Raw genomic sequence first — 12,550 nt, 5'->3', positions numbered from 1 at the left:
AAGACATTTGTTGTGCAAGATAGTTATTACTTAACAACTTTGCATGCATTATCTCAGTTAGCCTTTTACCAACCCTATGAAGTAGGTATTTATACCTGCTTATAGCTGAGGGGCAGTAGACCATTTGCAAAAACAGCCACAATCATACCCCACTCTTGGACACTCCCCTCCCACATTGACCCTGAGCTTGGCCTTGTGACTTGCTTTGACCAGTGGGTCAACAGCAAATGTGACAAATGCAGAGACTTGAAAATTGCTGGCACTTTGAGGTGTGTCTGTTCTTTAAAAAAAATTTTTTTTTTTTTTAATTTTTTTTTTTTTTCAACGTTTTTTATTTATTTTTTTTTGGGACAGAGAGAGACATAGCATGAACGGGGGAGGGGCAGAGAGAGAGGGAGACACAGAATCAGAAACAGGCTCCAGGCTCTGAGCCATCAGCCCAGAGCCTGACGCGGGGCTCGAACTCATGGACCGTGAGATCGTGACCTGGCTGAAGTCGGACGCTTAACCGACTGCGCCACCCAGGCGCCCCAAAAAAAATTTTTTTTTAATGTTTACTTATTCTTGAGAGAGACAGAGAGAGTGTGAGTGGGGGAGGGTCAGAGAGAGAGGGAGACACAGAATCTGAAGCAGGCTCCAGGCTCCAAGCTGTCAGCACAGAGCCTGATGTGGGGCTCGAACTCACAAACTGTGAGGTCATGACTTGAGCTGAAGTTGGACACTTAACCGACTGAGCCACCCAGGTGCCCCTGGGGTTTGTCCGTTCTTGCTGTGCTTGCTGTGCTTCGGCCACTGTGTGAATAAGCCCCAGCTAGCCTGCTGGATGATGAGAAACACATGGCCAAATCATTACCTGTGCCCCAGGTGACATGGAGTCAACAATCAGTGATGTAACTATGTCCATTCTAAATCATCCGGCCAAGTCACCCAGAAGACCACAAACACATGAATAAGCCCAGCACATACCAAATATCAGAGTAGAACAATGGTCCAGACAACCCACAGAATATTTTGGGAAATAGTCAATGTCTTTATTTTAAGTCAATAAATTTTTGACTGGTTTGTGACACAGCAAAGTTAACTGATACATGAGGGGACTGAGACTCAGAGGAGTTAAATGACAGGGAGAGTCACCCAGGTATAAATGAAGGCTCTTTCACCATATTGTGCCTCTTTCTCAGACATCAAGTTCCTTATCCTTAAAATGAGGGTAACAAGGGGCACCTGGGTGGCTCAGTTGGTGAAGTGTCTGACTTTGGCTCAGGGCATGATCTCACGGTTCATGGGTTCGAGCCCCACGTTGGGCTCTGTGCTGACAGTTCAGAGCCTGGAGCCTGCTTCGGATTCTGTGTCTCCCTCTCTGCCTCTCCCGCGCTCACACTCTGTCTGTGTCTCTCTCTCTCAAAAAGAAACAAACATTAAAAAAAAAAAAATGAGGGTAATGGGTGAGGGCATGCTGCTGCCTTCTCCGTGCTTGGAAGAGGTGAGAAAACTGTCCAAAAATTACACAAGTGCGACACAGACGTGAAACTTTTCATCCTCTACCACCTTCTGCTGTTCATACCTGAAATACATGGTTGGGGTCTCCCAGCACTGTCTATTTGGGGAATGTCTCTTGTGGGTCTCCCTTAGGCTATTTCCAGGATCTGTGAAGGCAATCCCTTTCCAACCCAAGTACTCGCTTTAGACCAGGGAGTACAGAGCGGCCTGCCTACCATCTGTCTTCTCCATCTTAGGGAACGCAGACTGTCAGTCTCTCAGGCACTCTTCATCCAGGAAGTCTGTAAAACTCGTTGGAGAGTCCTAAAAGGAAGGACAGGAAAGTGGAGTCTTATTACCTACAGCTAGAATAAGTATGGAGGCAACATAACACCAAAGATCTCCTATCCCTGCATTTCTCCCAGGGATACCCATGAGCTTCACACTCCCTCCTACAGTGTGTCCAATCCTGGGCATGACTTCACAGGATGTTAGCAATGGTTAACAACAAAGGAAGCATTTGGCCCAACCTGCTCTCTTGGCAGATGAAGAAACTGAGGCTCAGAAGTCAATTGCTCTCAGGGCACCTGGGTGGCTCAGTCAGTTAACGAGTCTAACTCTTGATTTCGGCTCAAGTCATGATGTCACGGTTCATGAATTGTGAGCCCCATGTCAGGCTCTGCGCTGACAGCATGGAGTCTGCTTGGGGTCCTCTCCTTCTCTCTCTCTCAAAATAAATAAATAAATCAACAAACTTTAAAGTAGCTAATTGTTCTGTGCAGGACCTCTCAGCATTCTAGTGACAGAGCTGGAGCCAGACCCAGGGCTCTGACAACTATCACGGTGTTCCTTCCATAACATCAAAAGCTGTAATCAACCCCCCTTCCATTATGGTAAAAGAATTATAATCCATTTATTTTTAATACTGGAATCAGAGTATCTATAAATGATCTGTGACGTCCCAATCAGATTCAAAACAGGGGCGAGATCATTGCAAGTACTGAGTAGGAGCCGATACTTAGAAGTGATTTCTAACCACGGGCAGGACAAGGGAAGCTCAAGCTGGGTGGTCCAAAGACATCAGAAACTATTCAAGCAGAAAACTGTCCTGACTCTGAATTAGGATACCTTGAGGTTTAATCATAAATTCTCCCCAAAGTTTTAATCCATTCCCTGGACTCTTTCTTTGAATGGTAAACAACCTGGAGCCTACCCCCATTATAATAAATCACCTAGGAAAATTGTCTTTTTATGATTGTAACTCCACACACATCATAACAATGAATTATCTGTGACACCGCAGCAGTGGAAGCGGAGTTGTTTCAGGAATTCCAATGTGTTTGACAATGAATTCGAGACCAGAAAAGCATACCAGGGATGAGGGGAGGATTGAGGGAAACTGGGAGTGACAGATGGATGAGGGGTGGCCTCCAACAATCCAGGATGGAACGAAGGTGAGCAAACAAGTAAACTGGAGAAGAGGGCTGGGAAATGTGACGCCCACCAAATGAGAGGAAGTCTAAAGTTTGCCTGGAAGATTTTCATGTGTCCTCTTTTCTGTGAGCACTCCAAACTACCACCTTCCATGCAGCTGCCAGAGGGACCTTTCCCTGTAGAAGAGTGAGCCCTGAAGGGCGGGCCGGGTTTCTGTGTGCAGACACATTCTCTGCAGAGGGAATGCTGACACGAAATACCTCACCTACCTTGGGACGATAAGTACTTGAGTCTGGGGGTGGTAGAGAGCTGGAGTAGAGAGAAACTGGGGATAAGAAGGGCAAGTGTCCTGCTAACCAGGCAGAAGGTGGAGAGACCTAGAAGGTTCTAACCTGGGGCAAGGGAGGGTCACCCTTGCTAGAAAGAAAAGGTTCTGAAATCACCTACGTGTCCATCAGCGGATGAAAGGATAAAGGTAGTGTGGTATACGGGCACCTGGCTAGCTCAGTCAGTTAAGCGTCTGACACTTGGTTTCGGCTCAGGTCATGATCTCACAATTTGTGGGTTCGAGTCCCACGTCAGGCTCTGTGCTGACAGCTCAGAGCCTGGAGCCTGTGTCAGATTCTGTGTCTCCCTCTCTCTCTGCCCTGCCCCTGCTCAAGCTCTGTCTCTCTCTCTCTTTCCCAAAAATAAACATTAAAAATTAAAAAAAAATAATGAAGTGGTGTATACATATATACAATGAAATATTGCTCAGCCATGACAAAGAAGTAAGTCTTGGCCATTTGTGACAATTATGGATGGATCTTAAGGGCATTATGCTAAGTAAAATAGAGAAACACAAATACCATATGATCTCACTTGTTTGTGGAATCTAAAAAAACCTGATTCCATAGATACAGAGAACAGATTGGTGGCTGTCAGAGGCAGGGTGGGGATGGTTGGTGAAATGGGTGACAGTGGTCAAAAGGTACAAATTTCTAGTTAGAAGATAAATACGTCATAGGGATATAATGTGCTGCATGGGGACTATAGTTAATAACACTGTACTGCATATTTAGAAGTTGTTAAGAGAGTAGATCTTAAAACCTATCATTGTAAGTGTGATATATATATATATCAATACACACATATATATAATGGAATATTACTCAGCCATAAAAAAGAATGAAATCTTACTATTTGCAACAACATAGATAGGTCTAGAGGGTATTATGTTAGCTGAAATAAGTCAGTCAGAGAAAGACAAATACCATATAATTTCCCTAATATGTGGAATTTAAGAAAGAAAACAAAAACAAAGAAAACAGGAGACAAGGGGCACCTGGGTGGCTCAGTTGGTTAAGCATCTGACTCTTGATTGCGGCTCAGGTCATGATCTGACGGTTCATGAGTTTGAGCCTCACATAGGCCTCTGCACTGACAGCATGGAGCCTGCTTGGGATGCTCTCTCTCGCTCTCTCTCTGCCCCTCCCTTGCGCATGTGCACATATTGTCTATCTCTCTCAAAATAAATAAACTTACGAAAATTTTTTATTAAAAAACAAACAAACAAACAAAACCCAGACTCTTAACCTTAGAGAACAAACTGATGATTAAAGGAGGTGGGTGGGGAGATGGGTGAAACAGGTGAAGGGAACTAACAGTACACTTATGATCGCACTGAGTAATGTATAGAATGGTTGAATCATAATATACACCTGAAACTGACATAATGCTGTATGTTAACTATACAGGAATTTTTTAAAATGTTTATTTATTTATTTTGAGAGAGAGAGAGAGAACAAGCAGGGGAGGCGCAGAGAGAGAGGGAGAGAGAGAATCCCAAGCAGGCTCCATACTGTCAGTGCAGAGCCTAACGTGGGGCTCAATCCCATGAACCTGAGATCATGATCTGAGCTGAAATCAAGAGTCAGATGCTTACCCGATTTAGCCACCCAGGCACCCCTACTATGCAGGAATTTTTTAAAAGTTCTCATCATATCTCACATAGTTGTAGCTATGTAACTATGATGTTACACAGTTTGTAACTATGGTTACTAGTTAACTAGACTTATTGTAGAAGCCATTTAACAATAAATACAAATATCAAGTCATGTTGTACACCTAAAACTAACACAATATTATGTCAGTTATGTTTCAATGATCTCAATTAAAAAACAAATACATATATTTTTAAATTTTTAAATTTAAATTAAAAATTTTTAACGTTTTTATTTATTATTGAGAGACAGAGACAGAGCATGAGCAGGGGAGGGGCAGAGGGAGAGGGAGACACAGAATCCAAAGCAGGTTCTGAGCTGTCAGCACAGAGCCCAACGTGGGGCTCAAACTCATAAACCGTGAGATCATGACCTGAGCCAAAGTCAGACGCTTAACCAACTGAGCCACCCAGGCGCAATAAATATAATTTTTTTAAAAAAAGAAAGAAAAGAAAGGGTTTCCAGACAGAGGACACTGCCACTGATCTCAATGCCACAGGTCCACAGTCGGTGGGGGAGCCTCCCAGATGCTGGAGGGCAGGAAAGGCTTGGCAGCTGTGAGGTGAAGCCTAGGGAAGAAAGGGTGAGGACACAAACCCTAGGCATGGCCCCTCAGCCTGTCTCTCCATCATCATCATGGTTTCCCCCTCCTCCTTCCTTCTACCCCACAGCTTTATTGAGCAGCAGGCAAGTGTCAGAGCACCTGACATGCTCGAATTATCTCATGCAGTCATCACCATAGCCCCAAGGACATTATTATTATGGTCCCCACTTTTCAGATAGGGAGACTGAGGCTGAGAGGGTTTACAGGCCTGCCAAAGTCCCATAACAAGCAGGTGTTAGAGCAGGATTTGCCCTCAAATCTAGCCAACTCCAATCGTGTCCTGGGAACAGAAGTGATTTATAAACCTTTGCCCAGCCCTAATGCTGTGACCGATCCCTAGCTCTCTCTGTGAGGGGAGATGCTCCTGTCTTAGATGCTTCTCTGCTTCTCTCACAAGTATGCACAAAACGCCTTCTGGACATGGATAAGGAGACCGCTCTCTTGTAAGGTCTCTTAGCCAAAGGTGTGTGTGATCTCCTTCTCTAGGACTGGACACCACACAACAAGGCTCCTCCTAAGCAAGAGGGGGCCACCTGGGTGCAGAAGGACCTTCAGCACAAACCCACCATCCCGTCGGAGAGTTCAGTCACACTCACCAGCTTTGGTTTGAGTTAGGACTCAGCCCTTGATGTATCAGATCCTAGGGCTTCAAATAATTATGCAGCACACATTAGATCAAATTTCACTAAAAAGAACTCTACGGAGACTTCTAATAGTTCTCTTGAACTTGAATTTTGCTAAAATTAATCATTCCAAGGTTACAGAAATCAAATGGAGCTGACACCCCAACACTCTGAAGAAGAGGGCATAGCAAGCTTGCACTTGAAAGGGCTAGACACAGGAAGGAAAGGAGAGAACTGTCATGCCCACATCATGCTGCTGCCGGCCTCCACCCACCCCAGACTTCTGTACTCGGCCCATCGTCCTTATGGTGGACATCTTAGATTTTAGCTGAGGGTGTATATTTCGTGTGGTTAGGTGAGTGGAATGGAAGAATAATTGCCGCGTCAATGCATGCTACTTTGCAACACAACTGAATATGAAAATTAGCCTTGTTGGACAGAATTCCCCTTTCAAATGGAATTTTGCAACCTTCTAAAGCATTAACAATTCTGACATAAAGCAGTTTATTACCCGATGCCGTTAACAGAACCTTATAATGCCTGGTCCTGTTATGTAACTTTTCATTTGTTTATGGCTTATCCCAGGATCAAGAATGCCCTCTCATTAGCTCATCACATTCTAGATGTTTCGAGTATATATAGCTTTATGTTTCGAGTGTATATAGATTTGTCTGTCTCTAGCTCTTCTCCCCTCCTATTCTACAAGCTTGTGAAGGTCAGAATTCCTGCAGGACTCATTTCTGTGCCCTTCACCCCCACCTCCACACCCTCACAACCTAACGTATGGTAGACACTCAGTTCATGGTATCATCTCCAAGTTACAAATGAGGAATTGAAGGCCCAATGAGGCTAAGTGGCCAATCCAAAGTTCCCAGTAAATTAGGGGTAGGACAGTTTGTGTCACTCCATCACTCCACACTGCCTCTCAAAGCCAGTGGGTAGTGAAGAGATGGAGACTGAGGCTGCCCGTTCAAAATTCACCACAGAGGCAGTCAGTCTGACAGTCCCTGTGTAACTACGAAGCCACATTAGAAGAAACAGTCTGATTTCCCCTAGTCAGCCCGACTCCTGCCCTGTATACTTACACCTTCTCCCTACCCACATTTATCCCTTTTACGATGCCATTTACAGTCTCATTCCTAACCTCGAATCCAAATACAAAGAAACCTTCCTTTACTTAGTCCTGAAACTGAAACCTAGTTCTGCACTTTTATTCTCTTCAAACCTCTCTTTATTCTGCAATCATAAAAATGCCGTATTTCATCCTAGGACAGGCCGCATGCCAAAATAAATAGCACCTTGGATTTCCTTGAAAAGAAACCTTGGCTCAAAGCACAGCCGTACTGCCACGATGATTCTTGGAGAATTCAACCTTACAAAGTCAAATATTTAGCAAGGTAGTGCACCAAACAGCAACCCTGTCAATCCCTGCACAATCACTTGCAAAGACAAAGCACTCTTTCCAAAAGAGGGAAAAAAAATTACCCGTACCTCTTACGAATCCTGCCAAAAAGACGAGAGCTTCCTGTTTCCCCATTCCAGGGCCCCATGCCTTCAAGTGTAAATGTCCCCTGTGCTGAGAAGCAGGAGGCATCTGACAGTACTACTTAACATTGAGAGCGAGAGCACTGAAGCCCAAACACCCGGGGAGGTGAGATGCACTCCTAAAAAAGATTCTGCCTATGGAGTTCTCCAGCCAGCTCCCTTCCCGCCGACTCAGGAAACAAAGAGATAACTCATTCTCAATAAATGACACATTAACACAACCTCATTAACTCCGGTCTCACATTTTTCGGCAAGTGTCTGTCATTTTTCCCTGCAATGCAGCAGCTGAATCTGGAGCTTCGGGAAAAGAAAATTGTCGGGAGGAAAGCTGTAACCACATTACCTTCCCCTGGCATCCTCCCCTTGCCATAACCTGGAGCGAGAGAAGTCGTCTCCCTGCGGAAAGCGAGGTTCTGGCTGCTGGACCAGAGCTGATGGCTCATGAGTTCAGCACAGCAGCACTGGCTTCCCAGCTGTTAAAGGATTTGGTCAGGTGATCCGTGACCTTGCTGGAAAAGCAAATACTGACTTCCTTTTCACTCCCGGGAAGAGGGGAGCAGGGTCAGGCAGGAATTCAATGCTCAATAAGCTGATACCCGATCTTGCAGAAAGAGGAAAGCTCCAATCCTTCAACTGCAAAGTTAGTTCCCAGAGCTGCGGCCACATCTAAAGACTCGGAAGCAGCACACGCCTTCCTCCTCTGACTGCCCCGACTCTAAGCGCTTCTCTGAGGGGTCATAATTAATTATGCTTTCCTTCTCTCTTCCTGCAGCTTGGGTGGCTCATTAATAAAATTGTTCCTAATGAGGACACAGGGATTGTCCTTAGGAGCTGAAACCCTCCAGTGGTGCATCTCTTTCTTCTAAGCTCTGCTTTAGAAACTTCCTCCCCCACCCACGTCCTGGGGTCCCACAACCATACAAAGCTTCCGCAAGCAATTCCTAGACTGCCAGCTGCATGGATCTGTGACTCGAAGTCTATTGGGGCAGAGCAGGAAGATATGATGATCAGTGAGATCCCAGGACCAGACTGGCAGCTTCTGCTTCCTGCCACTCTACAAGTCTGATGCCCCAGGACCAAAATGCATCCTATTCTGGCAGAAAGAGAAAGGAAAATACCTACTATAAGAATCCAGCTCCGGGCAGGGCTTCTAACGGCGGCACGGACCAGTGAGTTCAGAAGGGCAGGCTCAGGAGCCCGGGAGAAGGCAGCTGTGGAGGAGGACGGTCTCAGAGTGTCCCAGGCAGGTGCTGTGAAGAGTCTCAGCCAGCCCACTGCAGCCACAGCTCTTTGGAGCAGAGGCAGGTGTGAGGCTCAGGCTCAGGGGCTCCACGCTCTCCAAATCCAGCACCACTACTGGACCTGAAGGAGACACAGTGGGGTAGGTGTCAAAAGGAGCCAGGAGAGCATCTGGGCTACTGTATGCAGGCTTAGCAAAAAGATTATGGGGACCTTATCCCCTTTACCTTCCGTGCGCCCTAGCCACATGAGTGTGTCCTAGGAAATGAAGCTCTATCGGTAAGACATGTCAAAGCAGCTCTGACCTTCACAGACACTGCCTGTCGAGATGCGCTTCAAAGACCAGGGCAGATTCCTGTCTAACCCACGCTGAAATTGATGCCAGAGCTGAGTGTCACCCTGAAATGCTGCCTGCATCCAGCCCAATACACTTGGAAAGCACTAAACATTCTGAATCCCATTTATCCTCAAACTAGCTTGAGGCAGCCAGATGGGATGAGCATCCCCATTGTATAGGCAAAGAAAATGAGACAGACATGTAAGTGACTTCTCTTGGCTCACCTCGGAGTGAATCCGGATTAAAATGAATATTTTTGGGGTGGAATTCTGCGTTTTTCCTACTACACTGGATCACGCTCCTTATTTTCCTTACTTGCTTTATATTCTAGAGCATCTTGTTCAAGAGGGAGGTTAAGAGACTTATGGAAGGGCACAGGTGGATATGATGGACAAGGCTGTGGAACACCAGCATTCACCTTTCTCAACTGCTGAAAGGATTTCTGTGTTAACTGAGTACACAGACCAAACCATCAGAATAAAAACAAAGTCAGAAATATGCCTTGAACTCTGAGGTCACATGGAAAAGTATACTAAGGAGCAAACAGCCTCTTTGATAGATTAAAATGATCATTGATTGGGGCGCCTGCGTGGCTCGGTTGAGTGTCAAACTCGTGATTTTGGCTCAGGTCATGATCTCATGGTTCATGAGTTCAAGCCCCACATCAGACTCTGTACTGACAGCATGCAGCCTGCTTGGGATCCTCGATCTCCTCTCTCTCTGCCCCTCCCCTGATTGCCCTGTCTCTCAAAATAAACAAATAAACATTAAAAAAATGATCATTGACCATCCTCTCCAAATTGGCCAGAGAATGGCTAGAGGCACATGCCATTTCAGCAGGACAGAGTGAAAAAAAAAAAAGCTCTCCATTTCACTGGGTCCCGCGACTTTCCAGCCACCCATTCTTCCCCTCTGATTCATCTATGTGTTGGATATATAAGCATTCTTATTTGCTCTCCCAGGGAGAAATTCTTCCTTATCCAGTATGGAGATGAGAGGCTTATTTCCAGACCTGTACTTTTCTTTCAAGATCCACCATTCTACCCGGACCACTGGCCAGTCCCTGCCTATCCACCAAGCTCCACTCAGCATCCCCTCAAGAGCAGTGGCTAGCCTTCCTGCTTCCACTGCTCCTGTCTGCTTTCTACCGCAGCCAGTATCACCTGAATTCTGATTGCTGCTTCTGCGTTAGTGTCCCTGACCAGCATCACAGGCTAGAGGCCATGTCAGGTTTGTGAAACTGAACTAATCCACAATACTGACCATTCTAAACACAGGTGGGGGTGCCTAGTTGAGTGTCCCACTTTGGCTCAGGTCATGATCTTGCAGTTCGTGAGCTTGAGCCCCGCATCGGGTTCTGTGCTGACAGCTTGGAGCCTGGAGCCTACTTCGGGTTCTGCGTCTCCCTCTCTTTCTGCCCCTCCCCTTGCTCACACTCTGTCTTTCTCTCTCAAAAATAAATAAACATTAAAAAAAACTTTAATAAAAAAATAAAAAATAAACACAGGTGACCCCTCCAGATACTCCCTTCAGTACCAAGGCAGCACTTCTGCTTCTCTAGCCGACTCCAAGCCTCTCATCGGATTAAAAAAGATGGCACAGGGGCACCTGTGTGGCTCAGTCGGTTAAGCGTCCGAGTCTTGATTTTGGTTCAGGTCATGATCTCATGGTTTGTGAGATTGAGCCTCACATCAGGCTCTGTGCTGACAGTGTGCACACAGAGCCTGCTTGGGATTCTCTATTCCTCTCTCTCTGCCCCTCCCCTGCTCACATGTGCACTCTCTCTCTCTCAAAATAAATGTTAAAAACACACACACACAAAAAAAAACAACCTTTAAAAAGACGGCAGACTGAGGGAAGGAAATACTAGGCCCCCAGCAGTGCCACTGCTTGGCTCAGATGCCAGGACAGAAGACCCACAGGAAAAGACACATACTCCTAATCTAGTTTCTTCTTCTTCAGACCTCTTTCTGGAGACAAGGAGCCCTTTCATTTCTCTGGCCTCCACGTGAGATGCTGGGACAGACACTGTGCTGACCACCATGTCTCTAAGAGGAGGAGAGATTCTTGTCTTTTATGCCTTTCTAACTTGCCCACTTTGCTCATTTCACTCCAGAGTCAAGCAGGGAGGTGAGCAGAACCAGGGTCGTTACCCTCCATTTTCCAGGTGAGGACACAAAGCTCATTCCCCAGGTTACAAAGCTAACAAAAGGCAAAGCCTCGACTCAAACCCAGATTTTCTGTCTCGCAGTCTAACACCCTTTCCTCTCAGCCAGGCAGCCTGATGGAAGCTTCAGTGCTGGTTCTGTCCACGCAGAGGGTGACTTCGCATTTAGGGAAGGTCTTCATGGGAAAGCCCCACAACTCTCTAGGGGGTTGTGCTTCTTTGGGGAGGCCCCCCTCCAGGGCCTCTGGGCCATGGGATACCGGCATGCCCCCACCCCTATGCCTCACCCAGACATAGGTCTTAAGATTAGTAGCCAACTTTATGTTCCCACCAAGCCATCCAGAGAATCCTCCACACCAAACACATTTATCCACAAGAACTTTTCTGGCAAGAATCATTTGGCTGAGGGGAGACTGACTCCTTTTGCAGTTTAGAAACATCCAACTTCTATGGCCTAGGTCCTGTCTGCCCCATGATGGGAAAAGAGTGGACTCTCCACGTGAGGCAAGATGGACATGTAGGCAAAAAGAAAAGGAGATGAAACTATCTTAAGAATGTGCCTTTTATCTAAGAAGTCCCTTAGGCTTTTGCACTTTGCTCAGGAAGGCCAGCTACTTGGCAGCCTGTGTGATGACAGGGGCCGAGTTGGAGCATACTGGTTAGGTACACGTGCTGCTGAAACAGAGCCTCTCTGAGCACGTGGGTTCTGACCATGGCCACTCTGATGGAACACAACTTAAACAGATGGAGAAAGAAATCATGCCCGTGAGACCTGCGGGTGCAGCTGTCCAGGGGGAATCAGCGGTTGTAAAGACTGACCCTTTAAAGCGGATGAGAATTTCTCAGGAAGGGAACAGTGCCAATTTCGAGGAGAGAGGAGTCTTCACTAATCAGTGAGAAACGTTCCCTAGAGAAAATGGAAGGCATCGGGGCCACAGGGAAAAGACCCTCCTGGAATGCTCTCAGTCCTTCACCCAAACGCACTATAAAATCAAGACACCAAGAGACAAATAAGGAAAAGGCACGAGCAGGCAATTCAGAAAAGAAGAAGTACTCACGGCTAATATTCGAAAGATGTTTAACCACATGAATTAATCAAAAAGGAGCAAGATAACATCAAAATGCCATACTCTTTGTTTA

At 46.1% G+C, this 12,550-nt stretch overlaps 1 protein-coding gene across 2 annotated transcripts in view; it reads right to left on the bottom strand.

Annotated features, from left to right (window-relative positions):
* The window catches only part of KANK4 (KN motif and ankyrin repeat domains 4), a 72,978-nt gene that overhangs the window by 29,579 nt on the left and 30,849 nt on the right, over nucleotides 1–12,550 (bottom strand). For both annotated transcript variants that reach the window (XM_060626142.3, XM_060626145.3), the window contains exons 2-3: nucleotides 8,790–9,029; nucleotides 1,716–1,803 (exon numbers count right to left, since the gene is read on the bottom strand). In XM_060626142.3, coding sequence (XP_060482125.3) covers nucleotides 1,716–1,731 — 16 coding nt within the window. In that variant the 5' untranslated portion in view covers nucleotides 1,732–1,803; nucleotides 8,790–9,029. The remainder of the gene's footprint in view (nucleotides 1–1,715; nucleotides 1,804–8,789; nucleotides 9,030–12,550) is intronic.

Source organism: Panthera onca, chromosome C1, assembly GCF_046562875.1.
Source record: "Panthera onca isolate mPanOnc1 chromosome C1, mPanOnc1 haplotype 2, whole genome shotgun sequence".
In the NCBI taxonomy this organism is placed as follows: Eukaryota; Metazoa; Chordata; class Mammalia; order Carnivora; family Felidae; genus Panthera; species Panthera onca.
This window is presented reverse-complemented; position numbering and strand designations above follow the sequence as displayed.